Consider the following 17,141-nt stretch of genomic DNA (forward strand, 5'->3'; position numbering starts at 1 on the left):
TATGTTCTATGCAGCCCCACTGGTCTAAATATGGTATTCTGGTTAATATTGCGTTAGTGGAAGACAGTATGCGTTAAGCAGCAAAATCCAGCAGTTTTTATCCATCTCAGGGGGCGGCCATTTTGCCACTTGCTGTCAACTGAAGATGACATCAATGTTGCTCACGTCTCAGGTAACAACCAATCACAGCTCAGCTTCAGAAAACAGGTGAGCTGTGATTGGTTGTTACCTGAGCAACTGTGATGTTATCTTCAGTCAACAACAAGTGGCAAAATGGCCGCCCCCTGTGATGGACAAAAATGGCTGGATTTTGCTCAATAACTCTTATTCCACAAATGTAATATTAATCAGAATGTCCTGTTTAGACTAGTGAGGTCACATATAACATTTTATTGTCAAGAAGCGTTTAAGTTTGACTTTGAGACATAATACAACTGATCATTACTTCTTTCAAATGGCACAATTTTTGACAGAACTCGTATATCAGGACGGTTACATACCTCTTTGCTTGCACCAAGAACTGCAATGTGTCATTTTCCCCAGAGATCTGACTTGTGTCAAAAAGGACCGCGAAATGATACTAAAGAAGACAAGCATAGAGAATACAAACATTATGAGAATTCTGAAGCCGTGAACCTCTTCACTAACACAGAATTAAATCACAACTTGCTAGGAGACACCTTAGTCTGTGCTCTCATGAAGGGAAATCCCACGCTGCATCGGAGGAAGTCCGAGTCGACAAGTTCGCAGGAAATGCCCTTCTCTTCCTGCAAAAAGAGATAGACAGAGTAGTAGGAAAGCCAGACGGACTGGAGACAGAGGAGGTGACATGGGAATTGTAAAAAGGAAGACATTTCAAAGGCAAGACTCTAATCGTGACTTCTGATAATGCGTGAAGTTTGTCAGCGGTAGCAAGACAATAGTTTTTGGGACACCCGCATATTGCACCTACAGGAAGTGAAAATGAAAGGTTCTGGAAGACCTTCCACAAATTTGAAGAGTGTGTCAGTGGTCATCTTTGTCCGTTAATTTGCGAGGTCAGGCCCACTGTATCAATATCTGTCCATGTCCAAATCATATCTTTCTAACCTTAGTCAGTTTAAATCTTTCAAATCTCACTCATCTATAGTCACTTCTGGTGTTCCACAAGGTTCTGATCTTGCCCCCCTTATGTTTAGCTGGTATACTGTATATTCTTCATGGATGAAGTCCTACATTTTACAAAGAATGTACAAAGCAGAGATGGCGCGCACTCACACATACACTAATCTTGGCGGGTGGGTAAGTTGGCCAAGCTCCAGGCTGCGTGTTTGGAAGCTTGTCTAAACAAAATGGAGCTCTACCGGCTGCACTGTGTAAACATTCAGGCCCTGACCCTGCGAGCAGTAAGGATTATTTTAACCAAAGGTTCACTGCGAGGCTTTTGGCCGAGCCTGTGTTGTGGACGAGGGAAGAGAGACACAACTAAGAGGACATACTGGCCCTCCCGGAACATTCTGCCGGTGTGCAGCTTTGGAGGATGTCAGCTAAGTTTTAAGAAGCCTGTTGAAATCACTTCTACAAATGATAATTAAGTAGACACTGGTGACATATATCGATGATCAGGGTACCTCCGCATCATTACCTCAACTTAACTAGTAGTGCTTCTCCCCTTAGGGGATCTTGGGGCGAGGACCAATCACAACTGGCAATGATGGAATGTACTCTATTTCCTGTATTCCTCTGTGCAAACACCGCCCATCCCGTGAGGCTGCGCATGCAGTGCACGAGTGGAAACGGTCTGTTTACTCATCACCCACCTGGCAGTCCTTGAGCAAGAGCAGAGCGCACAGATTTAGGGCGCAAGGTGCCTCCATGGATGAGAATAATGACAAGACTGTTCAGCACTTCTTCCCTTTCTGTCGCTTGCTTACTTTTTGGGGCTCATATGAAAACATACACACGCACACTCACAAATGTCGGGCCCATTAAGTGTCACTGGGACTGTTTAGGTTCTTTAATCTCATCCTGAACTTCTAATGTAGGAAGAACGTTAGGATGACAAGTCAGGTGGTGCTGTTTTTTGGCATCACCTCAGCCTCATTATGTGTAAACATTTGGATTTCCTAACTAGTGTCACGTTCCCAGAATTAACATTTTTAAACAACAAATAAACAATGCTTTTTTATTTTTATTTTATTTTTAAAGAAAGTTACTAAAGTTTTTGTCAGGATCAGGAACTGTAGAACTAACTCTGCATCTGTGTGATTAAAAGTCAAAGTGCAAATGGCTACTATTAACTCATTCACTCCCAGCAATTTTTAGTGAAGCAACCCCCTTCGCTCCTGGCTGTTTTACTGGATTTTTTGCAAGGCCCACAGAATAGTGCGTTCTATTGCTATAAAAACATGGAACCTACCAAAAGAAAGTTTAGCGTCTCTTCTTTCATCAGGAAAAAAAAGTATATTTCTATTTGTTTCTGTTTTGTAGCAATTAGCATTAGAAAATAGCTAGGTTGTTGCAACATGGCCCTGGCTGATCTCTTATACTCTTGTACTTTTTTATAATAACTGCCAATGCTTTAAGCCACATCTTCATGTCAGAAGCAGCATCAAAGCCTTCTGAATGATCTTGCATGAAAAAAAACAAAAAAAAAATTGTAAATATGTTTTAGGGAGTGAAGGACAAATTATATTTTAAAAAAACAACATGTTTACACGTTTTTGGGTTTGAATGAGTTAATGAGCATACACCGCTTAGTTAATATTATTTCTTCATTTGTCTCAAAATAATCTTTACACACAATTTCAATCTGGTTTCCCCCCCTTCATAGCACAATGACACCCCTTGCAAAAATCACTTATATGACCACCAGTTCATTTGAGACTCTTAGAAATGAATTGCAGCTTTTGACAGCCTCTCACATAGCATCTTCCTTGACAGATTTTTAGACATGCCCTACGACTATTTCAAATCTATTGTCTAATCGCCCCCATGTTATCCAGCTCAAAAATCTTTCATATCTCACTCATCTCCAATCACTTTTGGTGTTCCACAAGGTTCTGATGATGCCCCCCTTGTGTTTATATTGTATCTTTTTCTCTTTAGCAATATCCTCTGTCAATATAACATCAATTACAACCCCGCCCGTGGAACTGCCTTCGCCCAGATATCCACAACATGGACAACATGTTCAGAAAGGTGCCTATCAATAAAATGTAGTATAACAATAGATTTTTAAATTATATTAATTTGGAAAATGTAGTAGCACCAGTTGTTGATACATGGCTCTCTGTGTTAATGAAAACAATTATAAGCAAGATTTGGTTTTCATTAAAATTAGGTACATTTCCCCTGGCAGTTCTAAACCTTAAATGCATTTCTTCCATTTGACTTCACATACCTTCAAAAAAAGGCATGAGAGGGATAAAAAAATAATAATCTTGTTGGTGGATTTTCAAAGAGTTAATTAATAAAAAGGAAACAGTGAAGCTGCTGCAGCCCCACAGGAGTCCCAGCAGCCTTGTCCAAGCAATTGGCTTCCACGGCTTTCTGACAGCTTTCATTGCAAGAACAACAGCTAGCTAAGACCCCGCTCTCCTCAATCTGAGGGGCAGACAAGTTCATGCTGGGTTTACTGGAGGAAATTGCCTCTGGGGAGGACTGAAAGTTGGCTTCAGCTTTGCATAAATACAGCAAATATCATCACTTTGGTCTTCACCGGTAGTAATTAGAAATGTCTCTAGGAAGGAGCATTAAATTTGGTTAAAGGGTTGTTTGTCATCTCTTCATAAAGTTGGCTTCCTGTGTGCAGCAGGTCACTCGAACTATCGGGTTCCAGCACCGAATGAGGCTCTGTGGATGCTGGCAACCTGATAAATGACGTCAGCAGGGGACATTAAATGAACTAAGGCACTCCAAATCTGCTTTTCTAATAACACTCATTTATACCTCAGTTTCTGTTGAAATTGAATTTCATCTTTATGTCATTGGATGTGCGCTTTCATCATTCACTTGGGTCTGATGTGAGCCTGCCAACAGGATGTGGTCCTGTGCAAACTGATGGGGCGTTTCTGAGTTGGAGGAGACTTGCTTGCTTCCTCTTCCAACTGACGTGAGCGGAGGCAATGCAGAGGTTGCCACTGTGAAAGCTATTTGCCTTTAAGAAAATCTCTTCGCCGGGTATCACAGGAAATGGCAGTAAGTTGAATTTTATTGTAAAGGTGACATCATGATGAATTTCCATGATGTGTAATAGCTCTCTAATTGAGATTCATTTACATGATGATGCAGTATATTGTGAAGTTGCATAGGAATATAAAGCAAAGCCATCTACCATAGGTCTGTTTTATCTCCTATTGTTTAGTCTACCTTTTATTGTATGTTTTAACCTGACAGGTAAATGGAAGAAGGGAGGGGGGGGGGGGGAGCATATATATGGTCAAGTGGGAGGTGAGTAACTGACCTTCTGCCAGAAGTTGATATAGAAAACCTCTCGGGAGAAGTTTAGATAGACGTTGGTGTCGTAGGCGTCGTCTCCAGCGTTGGAGATGGTCAAGTTCAACGAGACGTTCCTTATGGCTCCCAGGGCCAAATGGGGCCTGCTGTATGTCCTGATTGAAACATAAAGTAAACAATGTATGTCAGCCAATAAACCTTTGTCTCAACAACTCTGAGGAATCTCACAGGAGAGGATTTGTGAAAGGCTATTCACGTCTCAAAAGCCACAGCATAATGCACAATACTGACAGCCAATACAAGGGTTGGCTAATTTACAAAGATAACGATGTTCAGTTGATTTAAGCTCTCAATTTATAATCGCTTTAAACATAATTTAACATAATGTATATTATCGTGGTTGAAGTTTTTTTTTTTTTTTTTTTTGCAGTGCCCTTTTTAATATATTGACTCAATGAAAAATATTAGAAACACCGCTCAGTATGTAAATATAGGAAATTAATTTTACAAAAACCAAGCAAGAGCAGTAGAGCTCAGACTCGTACCCAAAATTCCCGTTCCCTAATTGTGTTGATGGCAGTGAACGAGTACGGGGTGGATTTGAAACGTCCCCTTCTAACTATGGGCAAGTTTTTCTTTTTTGTTTAAAATGGTTGACCTTAATCCCATATCGCATGGAGGCCAAAAGTACCATTTAGGTTGCTCATTGCACTTTTTAATAAATCCTTGCTGTTGCAGATGCCGCATGCGAAACTAGCGAGCTATCTGTATACGTCACATATTCGTTTCCAATCCATGACTACTACTTCTTCCATTTCTTTTTGCACTTTCTTTGGGAAGTTGGTAAATACTTTCGGTGCAATACCAAAACCTTCACCGTAAGATGAGTCATTTTAAACTAAAAAGAAATACTTTTAGGTAGTTAGAAGCAGAAGCGTCCAATCCAACCAGAACTCGTTTGCTGCATGAATAGAGAATGGGGACTTTGGGTTTGAGATCTCTAATTTTAATATACTGTATACAGGACCAGCCAAACTATGGAAGTGTGATTTAGACTGAAAAATATGGTAATTCAATGCCATTATTCCAAGTTGGCAACATTTTAGAAGGCTGCAGTTTGTGGAGGTGCCTAATCTTCTTGCATGCCAACAGGTGGTTTCCACTTATGTAAAAGAAGGAGGATGAACGTAAGAAAACATCTGTCTGACCATCGGAAAAAGATTTCCACAGCTCCATCAATAATATAAATGACAAAAAAGAACAACTGAAGAGAAGTTAGCAAGAGCTCTCAGACAGACTGAACCAGAGTTATCCTATTGATGTAGGACTGCTTCATTGAATTTCAGCGGTTTACTTTATAATTAAACAAAATAATAATAATCAACCCAAAATACTGTGAGTGAGTGTTCATAGAGTAATACTCCATAAAAAGAGAGGGAACTCCCTGTGCATGGAAAAACATATGGACATCCTCCAAACATGCGTCATGGACCCACACCCACAGGGCTGATGTCTCCTCTTTGCAACAAAGTCCAAAACAGACTCAATCAGAACAATGAGGTAGTAGCTTTGTTTTTACCCAGAAAGCAACAGCTTCCCATGGAGACGCAGGTCCGCAGCGCAGTCGTCGGACAGGCAGTTCTTCTCAAACCAAGTCTGAGGAGGAAACACAAAAGTTCACAATAACTTCCTACTCTGTCTAGGGGGCAGTGTTGTGTTGATGTTGGACTGTCATAAAGAAAGGGGACAGGTTATTTACTCCATATGTTTAACTTTTTCATCAGTCTTTCTATGGCCGGGATAATCACTAATGAGAAGACAAGCAGATTAGAAGTTTGTGTCTTATGTTACAGTATTGATTAATTTCAGATAAATGGAATTTGTGGGTGCTGAAAGATGTAAATCCTTTCTTTTTCAAGAAGAGCAGCAGCCCATCTTGGAAACATGTGGGGCAGGTTAGAGGTGGTGACAGTGAAAATAAATGAATCTGTCTCTTGGATTTCACTCAAGAAAACCGAACACGGACAATAACAAGCTGGTAACCACCACAGAAGAAGAAAAAGTAGAAGTGACCTTTGGTCACTCACTCCTATTATTTGTTTGGCGCCGTTTTTTTACACCTTTCCCGGCAAGCCCAAGACGACTGGGGTGAAAATGCCCAAATTCTACGGTGTCTTATACCTCGTTCCTCACTGCGATCTTGTTTCCTTTCCTCCACCGCAGCACAGGGGCAAGAGCAGGTAAGTCTTGCTCCTGGTGTCCACTTATTACATGCTTGCCCAGGCTGTACGCCACCTCAAATGTGATGGCCGTGAACACGTCCTTCACATCTTTCTGTTAAAAAACAAAGTAAAAAAGAAACATAAATGGAAGTTACTGTGAATTCTGCCCTACCATAATACACAAGTTTAGACATGGTTAAAAAAAAACAGCTTTTCTTTTAATCTATAGTCTTTGTTTTTCTTTTTAGAGACAAAAAGGTTTTCTCGGAAGGCGGCAGTCAACGCCGAAACTAGTCAAGGGAAACAAAACCTTTTTGTCTTTAACTCATTTAAACCCCAAAACATATAAATACGTTTTTAATACTTTGTCCTTCACTCCCGAAAATTTATTTTTACATTTTTTATATATTTTTTATGCTAGAGCATACAGAAAGCTTTGGACCTGAAGAGGTCGCTTAAAGCAATGGTAGTTATTACAAAAAACGACCAGCAGATGGCAGCAGAGTATAAGAGATCAGCCAGGACCATGTTGCAACAAGCTCTTTTCCCCAGTGTTTTCCACAGGTTTGTGAATAATGATGAAACTTAGCTATATTCTCATGCTAATTGCCTCACAACAGAAACAGATAACAACTATATTTTTTTCTGATGAAAGAAGAGACTCAAATTTTTCATTTGGTAGGATCCACATTTTTATAGCAATAGAACACAATATTCTGTGGGCCTTACAAATTCAGTAAAACAGCCGGGAGCGAAGGGGGTTGCTTCACTGAAAATGGCTGGGAGTGAATGAGTTAAAAAGAAAAACAAAGACTGTACAAGTTAGACATGTTTGTTCAACTGGATAATTTTTAAAAATGTATTATTTTATTATTATTAAATATTATTATATTACATTATATTTATATTAAATATTATATTATTATTTAATTATTATTAATGATTAATTAATGGATTATTTTATGTAATATATTATTTATTATTTATTTATTTATTGTTAAAATAATATCTCTCACAGTGCTGAATTTTAGTAATATAAGCAGACAGAGCGACTAATGGCACTCAATACACATCAATGCCTTCAGTGAATTCCTTCAAAACAAGATCATCTCAATTGCTTATATTGTCTGATTCAGACAACTCCTCAAAACACTTAAATTATTGAAAGTAACACCAGCATGACCACTGACGATGACGTTCTGAGTAATCTAAACATTTTTTTAAGCTGATAAATGTGACTATGAGAACCATCCTTGAGTATCCAGCAGGCTTAATCAGAGACCACGGGAGGGCAGTTTGATTTGGCATCGGCTTTGGAAACATGCTGAGAGAAAGAAAATAGCGCTACATTTGATCAAGTCTCATATCTTCATTAGATGACAGAATAATACGAAAAAAAAACTTGATCTCATTTGCCCGTTATATATAAAGAGTGGGTCAGGTCACACTGCCTCAAAGTCAACAGTATAACCACGCAGAGGCTTCATCATTAATCTAACGACACTGAGCCAAAATCCACAATGAAAACACCCTTCGTTTCCGGGCATCACACACTCGCTTTTACCCACTTTCACAACATTTTCCATTGACCACCCACCCATACTCTTTATTACTCAGACAGGCACGCAGCCAGTTCGGGCTTTGAGCGTCACGAGCGGCGAACCCACCGAGCTCATCACCAGTGAGAGAGTAATAGCAGGAAACGGCGCTCATTAGAGCAGGACATGAACAGACAGAAAGAGATGATTTGGGTCTGCTTTGGGAAGCGGTGTAGCACGTAGATAAAGAGCTGGCCTTGGAGATGGTATCACGTCATTATTTGGTTGCCGACAACACTGAGTTGCTAGTACAAAAAAAGAGTTTTGTATAATGATTGATCCTTGATTATTTCACCCCCCTCAATGTTTGCATGGCCTCCTTTTGGCAACTTGGTTGGACACCTACAATCCAAAAGCTGATTCATTTTTTGGTCAATTACCCAGCACACAATCCATAGTACAACTGATCAATAACAATAAAGCAGCTGGCCCTAGACAGAGGTCAGACTCCAATCCATCAGTGGACTAAGATTCATGCCATATTGGACAGAGATTTTGTTGTTCGGACTGTGCTGCCGTTCAAGTTGGAGGGGTGGCAACATGACCAGCGTTGGAGTCAGCACATGAGAAATGGCGGCAGCAAAAGCCTCCACCCCAGTAGCCATTAAAGCAGCATGCTTCAAATGGGCCCTGTCCACTGGCCCCTGCGTGAACTGAACCCCCCGGGAGTTCATTGCTCGGGTTTGTAGCCCCCTAAAGTCCCACTGCTTATCTCACGTTTTCACAAGCCACATGAGAACGAAGGGTTTAGGGGGGAATGGGGCATAATGACTTGAAATGTTGAGCTTTTGCACAATTGCTTGGTGAAGGAGTGACTTTTTGGATGACTAAATAGGCCTAATCATTCTATTAAACGACTGTGCTGTGAAGGGATTTCCGCATCACTTCTTTTTTTTGAACAGAACATCCATTTATTTAGCAAAAAGAGGCATTTTGTCATAAGATACACAAGCCGGCCGACTTTTAACTCCCAGTGCTTACAGGAGGCTCACATCATACGCGCTGGAGGCTGTTCACTAATACTCTGCAAGTCTTCCGTATTTCACTTATCCCTTCATCAATGCTCCCAATTGCCTCCACACCCCTGGCGCAAACCTTCCCTTCCCTTCCCCCCACTGATCCTGGGCCGACATCACCCAAGAATTCCTGAGCACCAACTGAAAAGGCAACTCACATATAGTGTTAACTGCTGGGTAGGTTTATGGAAATATACTCAACAACTGTTTGACACTAAACAGTTGACAAGAGAAAGCTTGTGAGAGGCCGTTCTTACATCAAAGGATTCCGTAAGGATCAGATGACAGCATTTCTGAGAATGTGCTTCTTTTAATGAACAGTGCTTAAATGTAATATGTTGGAATCGAAAAAGGGAAAAGATTGTTAGACGTTAAGGCTTCTACTCTTCTTGGTCTGATATGACTTGATTGTCATGAAATTATAATTGTTCATGCTGATTAAGATGCCTCAAGGGGAAATTCAACTTAGATCATTTTTGTTGTACATTACACAGAGAATTAGATTATACATATGTAATATAAGAAGAGATGTTAATTGGCAGATATTTTGTATTTTAAGCAAAATCAGTGATTAATTGTAATGTCATAATTTGCCCATCAATCAATGACGTCATTGATCGGCTCTGCAATTATATTTTGCTACGCCCTCAAAACATTTTTTTTTTTTTTACAGCTACCGACTCTCCGCCGCGACGACTATAAATCGTAGTATTTGTCTCTAAAATTGTGATAAGTATGCCTGTGCCACTGATCTGTATATATTACTGGATAGCCGATACACCACCATTTAGAAGCCTCGCGAGGCTGCCATATTACTACTCCCAAGAAATGTTTCTCAGCATATGATCCTATACATTACAGTATCGAAATTGGAGAACATTTGAAACAGCATGATTTATAATGTTTTCAATTTGTTAAACATAAAAATAACATGACTTCAGACATTTTACAACTTATACACAATAGTGACCATAGTGAATGTTTATCAGCGTTTTTTGGGAGAGTAATATGATTAAATTTTTTATTTTCCCCAATGCATTTTAATGGGCGTCAAATTATATGCAAAGTTTGTCGGGACCTAATCCCCCCCCTACAGAAACAAGTTGCTTAAATAGATTAGATTAATTTGTCCATCTTCTGAATGGATCGTTTAATGTTTTTATTTATTTATTTATTTTTTAACTTGCTGATCGATGACCGGCTCCAAAATCTTGATCATGTAAATAAAGCCTAGTAACCACGACTTGCTGCACAAACAATGCTGCACATCCTGAGTTAGAATGAGAGTGTAATGCCTTGCTCAACCTCAACAACAGACTAGCATTTCTCATAGTGACCATGATCGTCCTTACAGAAGAACGTCTGCCGCCCATTAGCTTCAGTAGTGACACGATGATATATGACATTCTCAAACATCTTAGTGCAGGAAGTGTAGCATGTCGGAATTTTTGGGGGGTATTTTGTTGCCGGATCATCTGACAACTCCTCCGACATGGTACTTGACCTCAGTCAATAGGATGACCGTTTAATCCCTGGCTGACACAGCAGCATGCAAACATGACAGAGAGGAAGAGAAACACTACAATTGTTGAGCAGAGGCAGCGACACTGCTGACATTTTGACATTTCCTCACGAGACTACCACAACAACATTAAAAGGACATTAATTGCTCCAAATGTAGAGCAATTTGAAGAACCTTTACACCCAAACAAGATGACAATAAACATTAATTTAACCTTCATTCTTCCCGACATTACTAATAACATTTCTTTATATACTGTGTTATATTCTCTATTGTAAGTAACTTGCCAGGTGTAGTCTCCGTGTAGATGTTATCACCAGGGGCGTTCTAAAAAAATCATCACCTGGTTTAACAGGCCAACAGAGGCCTCAGTGACTTTAAAAAAAAACTCATTAAAAACGACAAATTTACTACATGGTGAAAGTAATCCCGTCACCTTCTCACCAATGACTTCTTAATGCTTCCAGTCACAATGTAACCCAGCAGCAAGTGTTTTCTTTTCCACTATCCTTTGGCAACTGTAAATTCTCAAATATAACATGACACATGTACATGTTACTACAGTTGTGTTTTTCTTTCTTTGCCATCTATGTATTCAGGTAGCGAAGCTCGCCACTCGTTGTGTTGTGAAAGAAAACAGCTGTGCCGAAGAGCTTTATCGATAACACCACCTCACTCTGGAACAAAGTTTGAGCCAACGCTGGGTGTTTATGTTCACACTGCGCCAACAAATTTGGTATGTGCTCACTCTACATCCATACATAAACAGAATGTATGTTTGCACATAGAAGAGTTCAATGACTGAGGCTTCTTAGATCAATGCAAAAACTCGATTTCTTCAGAAGCTCTGATACTCACATTAATGTGAGCAACATAATGGTAACAAACCAAGCGTTCCCCCTCCTCTCATAACCCGGGACCCCTTTGGTTAGGCGCGCAGCTCCACCGCAGTGGTTCTATGGGAGGAGTGACGTCAGGCTGCAAGGGGCTCTGATCTTTAAACGCCTCATGCTTGCCTAAAATGCACAAGAGCTCCTCTCGCAGCCAAACCCTCAAAAGCATATGGTTGGATTCTGCTCAGGGGACGTTTTATTAACTTGCAAGGGAAACACACACACGCTAACTCCTTATTAGGACAATAGCCGTTTGGATGACTTGCAGCTTGAGGCCCTTTCATTGGACGGCTGAATGCCAGGGAATCTTAGCCCGAATGGAAAAACCTTTTTGAGTTAAGTGATGAATGAATCCAGCCTGTCCAACTTTAGCGTGAGATGTGTGCCTGAGACAGGCATTACTTGCGAGAACGCTTCCAGCATATACTGTACTATGACACAATATCCAGAAATGTGACGAGAATTGGTGTGCTCCACAAGAACCACAATCCAGTTTGAAGAGGTGAGAAGTTTGGACTGGACTAAAGTGAGAAGTAGTGTCTTGGGAGAATGAATCTCCGCTTATGAAGGTCTGTAGTCACCATTGTACCCTGTCACTCTGCTGTGGCAGGTCCTGTCCTGAGACACTCCATACAAGTCAGATATCATCCATCCAACGACATCATTTATCCTGTTCAAGGTCACAGGATGAGCTGCAGCCCAACACAGCTGACTTAAGTCTAGACTATTCACCAATCAATCAATCACAGGGCAATTCTGAGGAGAATGGATCGCCTGCCAACATATGAACCACTCCACTTCAATGACCCAATGGCAGAGCTACAGAAAATACACATTTATGTAAGTCACCTTCCAGAAAATGTCAGATCACAGTACAGCCCATTACGTGCTCATTCCACATGCATTACATGCCACTCAAATGTAGTTGTTGGTGGTGAAGTGAAGTGAAGTCATAAGTTCTTGATCTGTTTCATTTTGTGCCAGTACATACTACAGTCGGTACGAATTGACATGCATGTCAAAGCAAATAGCAGCCACCTGCATGCAACAGTTGGCCGCTTCTTTCAGAGTCAAGGACAGAGCAACTGGGCGGGTACATGTTATATTCAAGCTGTTTATGATCTTATTCCGCTTATTGTTTGTCACGTAACGACATATTTCCAAATTCTGTACATACAAAAGTATGAGTTTATGACCTCTCAGTTTCCTACTTTCTTTGTGAAAATAATATGTCTGGAAGCTGTATTTCCCTTTTAAGAGCGCTTTATAAAGTGCTATTGATTACAAGAAACTTCACACAAAGCAGAGACATTTTCACATGACACCTTGTAAAGTTCAAGAGAAAGAATCATGTCTGCAAAATAACAACTGATGGTAATTGGAAGTCTGATTACAAAAACGCTTACAAGCCAGCAAAACATGCATTTGGACTTTGGAAGCTTGAGAGTCACTGGAAAGTACAGCTCACACCAGATGTATGCTGGGAAAAACTTCAACAAACATCCAACACGCGATCAAACATTCGGCCTGTCTGATGTTAGTGGCCGAGGTAGGCTGAGATGTTTGTCCAGCTTCAGGCATTAACCTGATAACCTCCACAACCTGCTGTCCATCACAACATAGCGAACCTGACACACTACAAACAAACACAGCCTCGAAGAGGTTATTGCACATTGGCCCCTTTGCAAAAGTCAATTTGTTAGCTTCTGAAATGTATTATTAAATCAACTCATCAAGGCAATTTATTTTTGAGAGAACATGTTTTATTAACTTAGTGAATTTCTAAATTTGAACAAGAAAAACAACCCACAATGGTAGGTTTTGTTTGTATGTGATTGTTTAAAAGATCATGTAGGAATGCACGTTATCATAAAAACTGGGGATGTTCGATACCCCCTTTTGTTTTTAGTCCAATACCAATACAAATACTCAACTCTTGAGTAGAGACCGATACCACTAGTACTATTGATAGATACATAACATTTCCCCCCCAAAACAATGACATATTTTTAAAGAAAGACGGTTTGACCTATTTATCCCATTATAGCATTTTTCCTAGGGATGGGCAAGTACCGATACCAGGCCTATATATATATATATATATATATATATATATATATATATATATATATATATATATATATATATATATATACACACACAAATTATCTGTCATTGTTTTGAGAGATTTTATGTATCAAAAGCACTAGTGGTATGCTATCAATACTTGATATTGGTGACTACTCAAGAGTTGACCACTTACTGCTCTCGACCTGAAAAAAAGTGTTATCAAACATCCCTAATTTTTCCTTAAAATTGCATAGAATTAATAGCATTTTTTTTTAATTCTTATAATTTTTTATTTCTAGTTCCTGATCATAAAACAGCCACAACCAGTATCGGCCGTCGTCCAAGTACCGATACCTTGAAATAAGGCGCAGTATCGGCACGATACTTGCCCATTCCTAATCGAAATATGACGGACATGTCTTCTATTTCTTTAAATGTTTAGAATTTGGCTTTTTTCAAATTAATAACCAGGTCCGCAGTCATCAAGTAACAAATGTTTATGCATTAGCGGCGGTATGTACTCTTGGGATGCTTCTGTATTCATTGGAATTGTTTGTGCAGTTAAATTATGTAGACCTAAATAATTGTCTAACCCAAAATAAGGTTTGATCTGAGGCAGAGTCCTGCTACCTTTGCACTCCCCACAAAACAGAAGAAAAAAAACAAACATCTTCAGCTTTTTAGACAGAACAAAACACATTTTTGTACTTTATTTGGCTGCCATTATTCATGAAAACGAAAATGAAACATTTGCGAAACAGATCACTGTATAGCTGTGTTGAAATACATCCCATGAGCAAACACATATTTCCTCCTGCTAGCACGGCACACGACCATCACTTAACAGACGGGAAACAGACGGGAAACAGACACCATCTGCACTGTCATGCCAGAGGCTGTTTCACATGTCAAATATCAGGCATATCACATTGTTAGTTTACAAAATGACTTCCAATTAGCAATTTAAAGTCAATGTTTCACTTTTTAGGTCACCACATTTTCTAAATTAAAAACCGGGACACTACAATTTCGCAGAAAATCAAGTAAACAATAAATGCTCGCCAGGAAACAGACAAATATAATTGCTAGTCAATTTAGTGAGCAGTGGCTGTGGTATTGCTTTAACTAATGCTAAATGCTATCTTGGTTGACAGTTGAACAGCGCTAAACAAGTCAATGCTCCCCATTATCCGACAGTTATTGGAAACCGTCTGTGCTGTTTACCTTGTGCCAATCCCACATTGTAACGTTATAAATATGCTGTCAGAATTAACTCAACTATCGTTTGGCGCCCACAGCATTCGGCTAGTAAGGCTAAATTTTCAATGATTCTTAGACACAGAAGCAGGAAGTAGTTCTAGTTCCAGTATGACAAAAACACGCCTGCTAGCGATTAGATGCAGATGAGAATGCAAACATGAATGTGAAAGTAAATAAGAAGGAATTTAACAGTTAAATTAATGGTCGGACAAAACTATTGTGCTGGCTAAATCCGCCAGGACTTGGCACACAAGGCTTAAAAGCGGGACTGTCCCGGGTACCCAGGATGTCTGGTCACCTTACTCGTATGCATCATGAATAAGGCATTCAACATTTGACCCTCAGATAGTGAAAACCACAGCTGGGTTTCATAAAAGTGGAGAGATAGGTGCGTCACGTTCCTGCTTGAAATAGGCAGATGGAATAAGCTTACTGGTCAAACATACCAAAATCATCTGTGTTGTTATATTTACTATGTTCTATCAACAGCTACTTGACTCAACGCCAGTTACCACAGTTGTGTACTATCTGATTGTGAAAGCCTGCCAATGGTCTATAAATACACAGATGTCTTTTCTCGCAGATTTCTCATTCAACCCTCCCACATTGTTTTATTTTCTATCAGGCTTTTGCTTCTGTTCTATTTTCAGGATCACAGGATTTAATTCTGGAAATGGTCCCGATGCAGCACAGTAGCAGAACCGAGAGGTGGGCTAGTCAAAAGGTTTACTCTTACAACTTCTACATTCCACAAATTCATCATCATCATCAGTCCAGTACCTTTAACCTTTGAATTATCGCTACAGCAACATGGCTGGTGTACTGTGGAGTCACATGCAAGAAACTAAACAAAACCTCATAAAAAAAAAAGAAGCTGAGTCCAGCTGCAATCCTTGTAAGGAAGCAGTTTGGGTTCTTAACAACGGGCAATCAAATAGTCAGGTCACTGCTGCAACAAGTATCTCAAAGAGCCCCATAAAAAAGGAAACTAAATAATTGTATCCAAATAAACATTTAGATGTACATGCAAGCAGGCAGTTTCATTGTAAAATAATTCACTGAGCGAGCCAACATTTTGTTGTTGTTTAGAAAAGTAGCCCTCTAAAGACTTCCTCACTTTGAGAAATTAACTTCCTCCAACAAAGCCATTAACTTTCATCCATAAACAGGAAGCTTATCATCTCCACACTCGCGCAACCAGTTAAACCCGGGTGAGGATGGTCCCATAATACTGTTAAAAGGACTGTTTTGCTGTAGTAGAATTTCTTTGAAAGTCGCCTTAAAGTGCTAACTGAGAGCGCTCAAACACAAAAGCAAGCAGCAGGGAGGGGCGGCCTAAAAAGTGCAGTGTTTGTGTTTGAGACTGTTCCATCCTGATGATGGAAGAAGGCTCCAGATGCTTCCTGCAGCTGATTTCGTCACTCAACGCAAACGCCTTTGGCCACTTCTGCTTTACTGTTGTCATTGGAGACTTTATTTACGGGCCAAACACCGATAAAGCTGCAACACACAAAACCAATTGTGCGCTAAATTCATCCTTCAAGAGCTCTCTCTGCTGGATATAAACAGATATCTAGTGTATACATTTGTATGTTCACTTTGCTGCAGACGTTGGCTATTAATGCAGGAAACAGAGGACGATCTAAAATAACAACCATTACGAAAGACAAGTGGGAAATGACAACGCGGTCACGGCCGTGTCTCTCAGGGAAGTGCCACGGAGACGCCAAGTGATGAAGTAATGGCAGCCTTTTGTCTTTCCCCTCCATAGGATAACAGCCCCATGTGCTTTCCCCGGCAGTGGAAGTTGGAGAAACATGGCCAGAGAATCCCCTTCATTGCGGTCAGACTTGGCCACCCATAATGTTTCCCTGTGGTGGCATCGTGTGGTAGGAAGATTGCCAAAATCCTGCAGAACCATTTTGCCCGTTGTGCTGAGCTGCCAAAGGCAACAAATCATCCAATCAGCGAAACTTTTGGTCAGTCAGATATGGCGACGGATTTACGATGGCAAGAACAGACTCGGTAGTCAATATAATGATCCATGGTGGTAGTAACAACACCTTACTAAAGACTCGATTACACGTTCATGAGAACAACTTTAGATGTTTTACTGTAAGAAA

General features: G+C 40.1%; 1 protein-coding gene across 1 annotated transcript in view; it reads right to left on the bottom strand.

The window, feature by feature from the left end:
* The window catches only part of itga9 (integrin, alpha 9), a 47,451-nt gene that overhangs the window by 9,018 nt on the left and 21,292 nt on the right, over positions 1–17,141 (bottom strand). The window contains exons 16-20 of the mRNA XM_086092839.1: positions 6,619–6,771; positions 6,017–6,093; positions 4,445–4,592; positions 681–767; positions 501–580 (exon numbers count right to left, since the gene is read on the bottom strand). Of these exons, the coding sequence (XP_085948965.1) occupies positions 501–580; positions 681–767; positions 4,445–4,592; positions 6,017–6,093; positions 6,619–6,771 (545 nt within the window). The remainder of the gene's footprint in view (positions 1–500; positions 581–680; positions 768–4,444; positions 4,593–6,016; positions 6,094–6,618; positions 6,772–17,141) is intronic.

The sequence above is a fragment of the Leptonotus elevatus genome, chromosome 13 (genome assembly GCF_054856555.1).
Source record: "Leptonotus elevatus isolate MCC_2025b chromosome 13, RoL_Lele_1.0, whole genome shotgun sequence".
NCBI classification, from domain to species: Eukaryota; Metazoa; Chordata; class Actinopteri; order Syngnathiformes; family Syngnathidae; genus Leptonotus; species Leptonotus elevatus.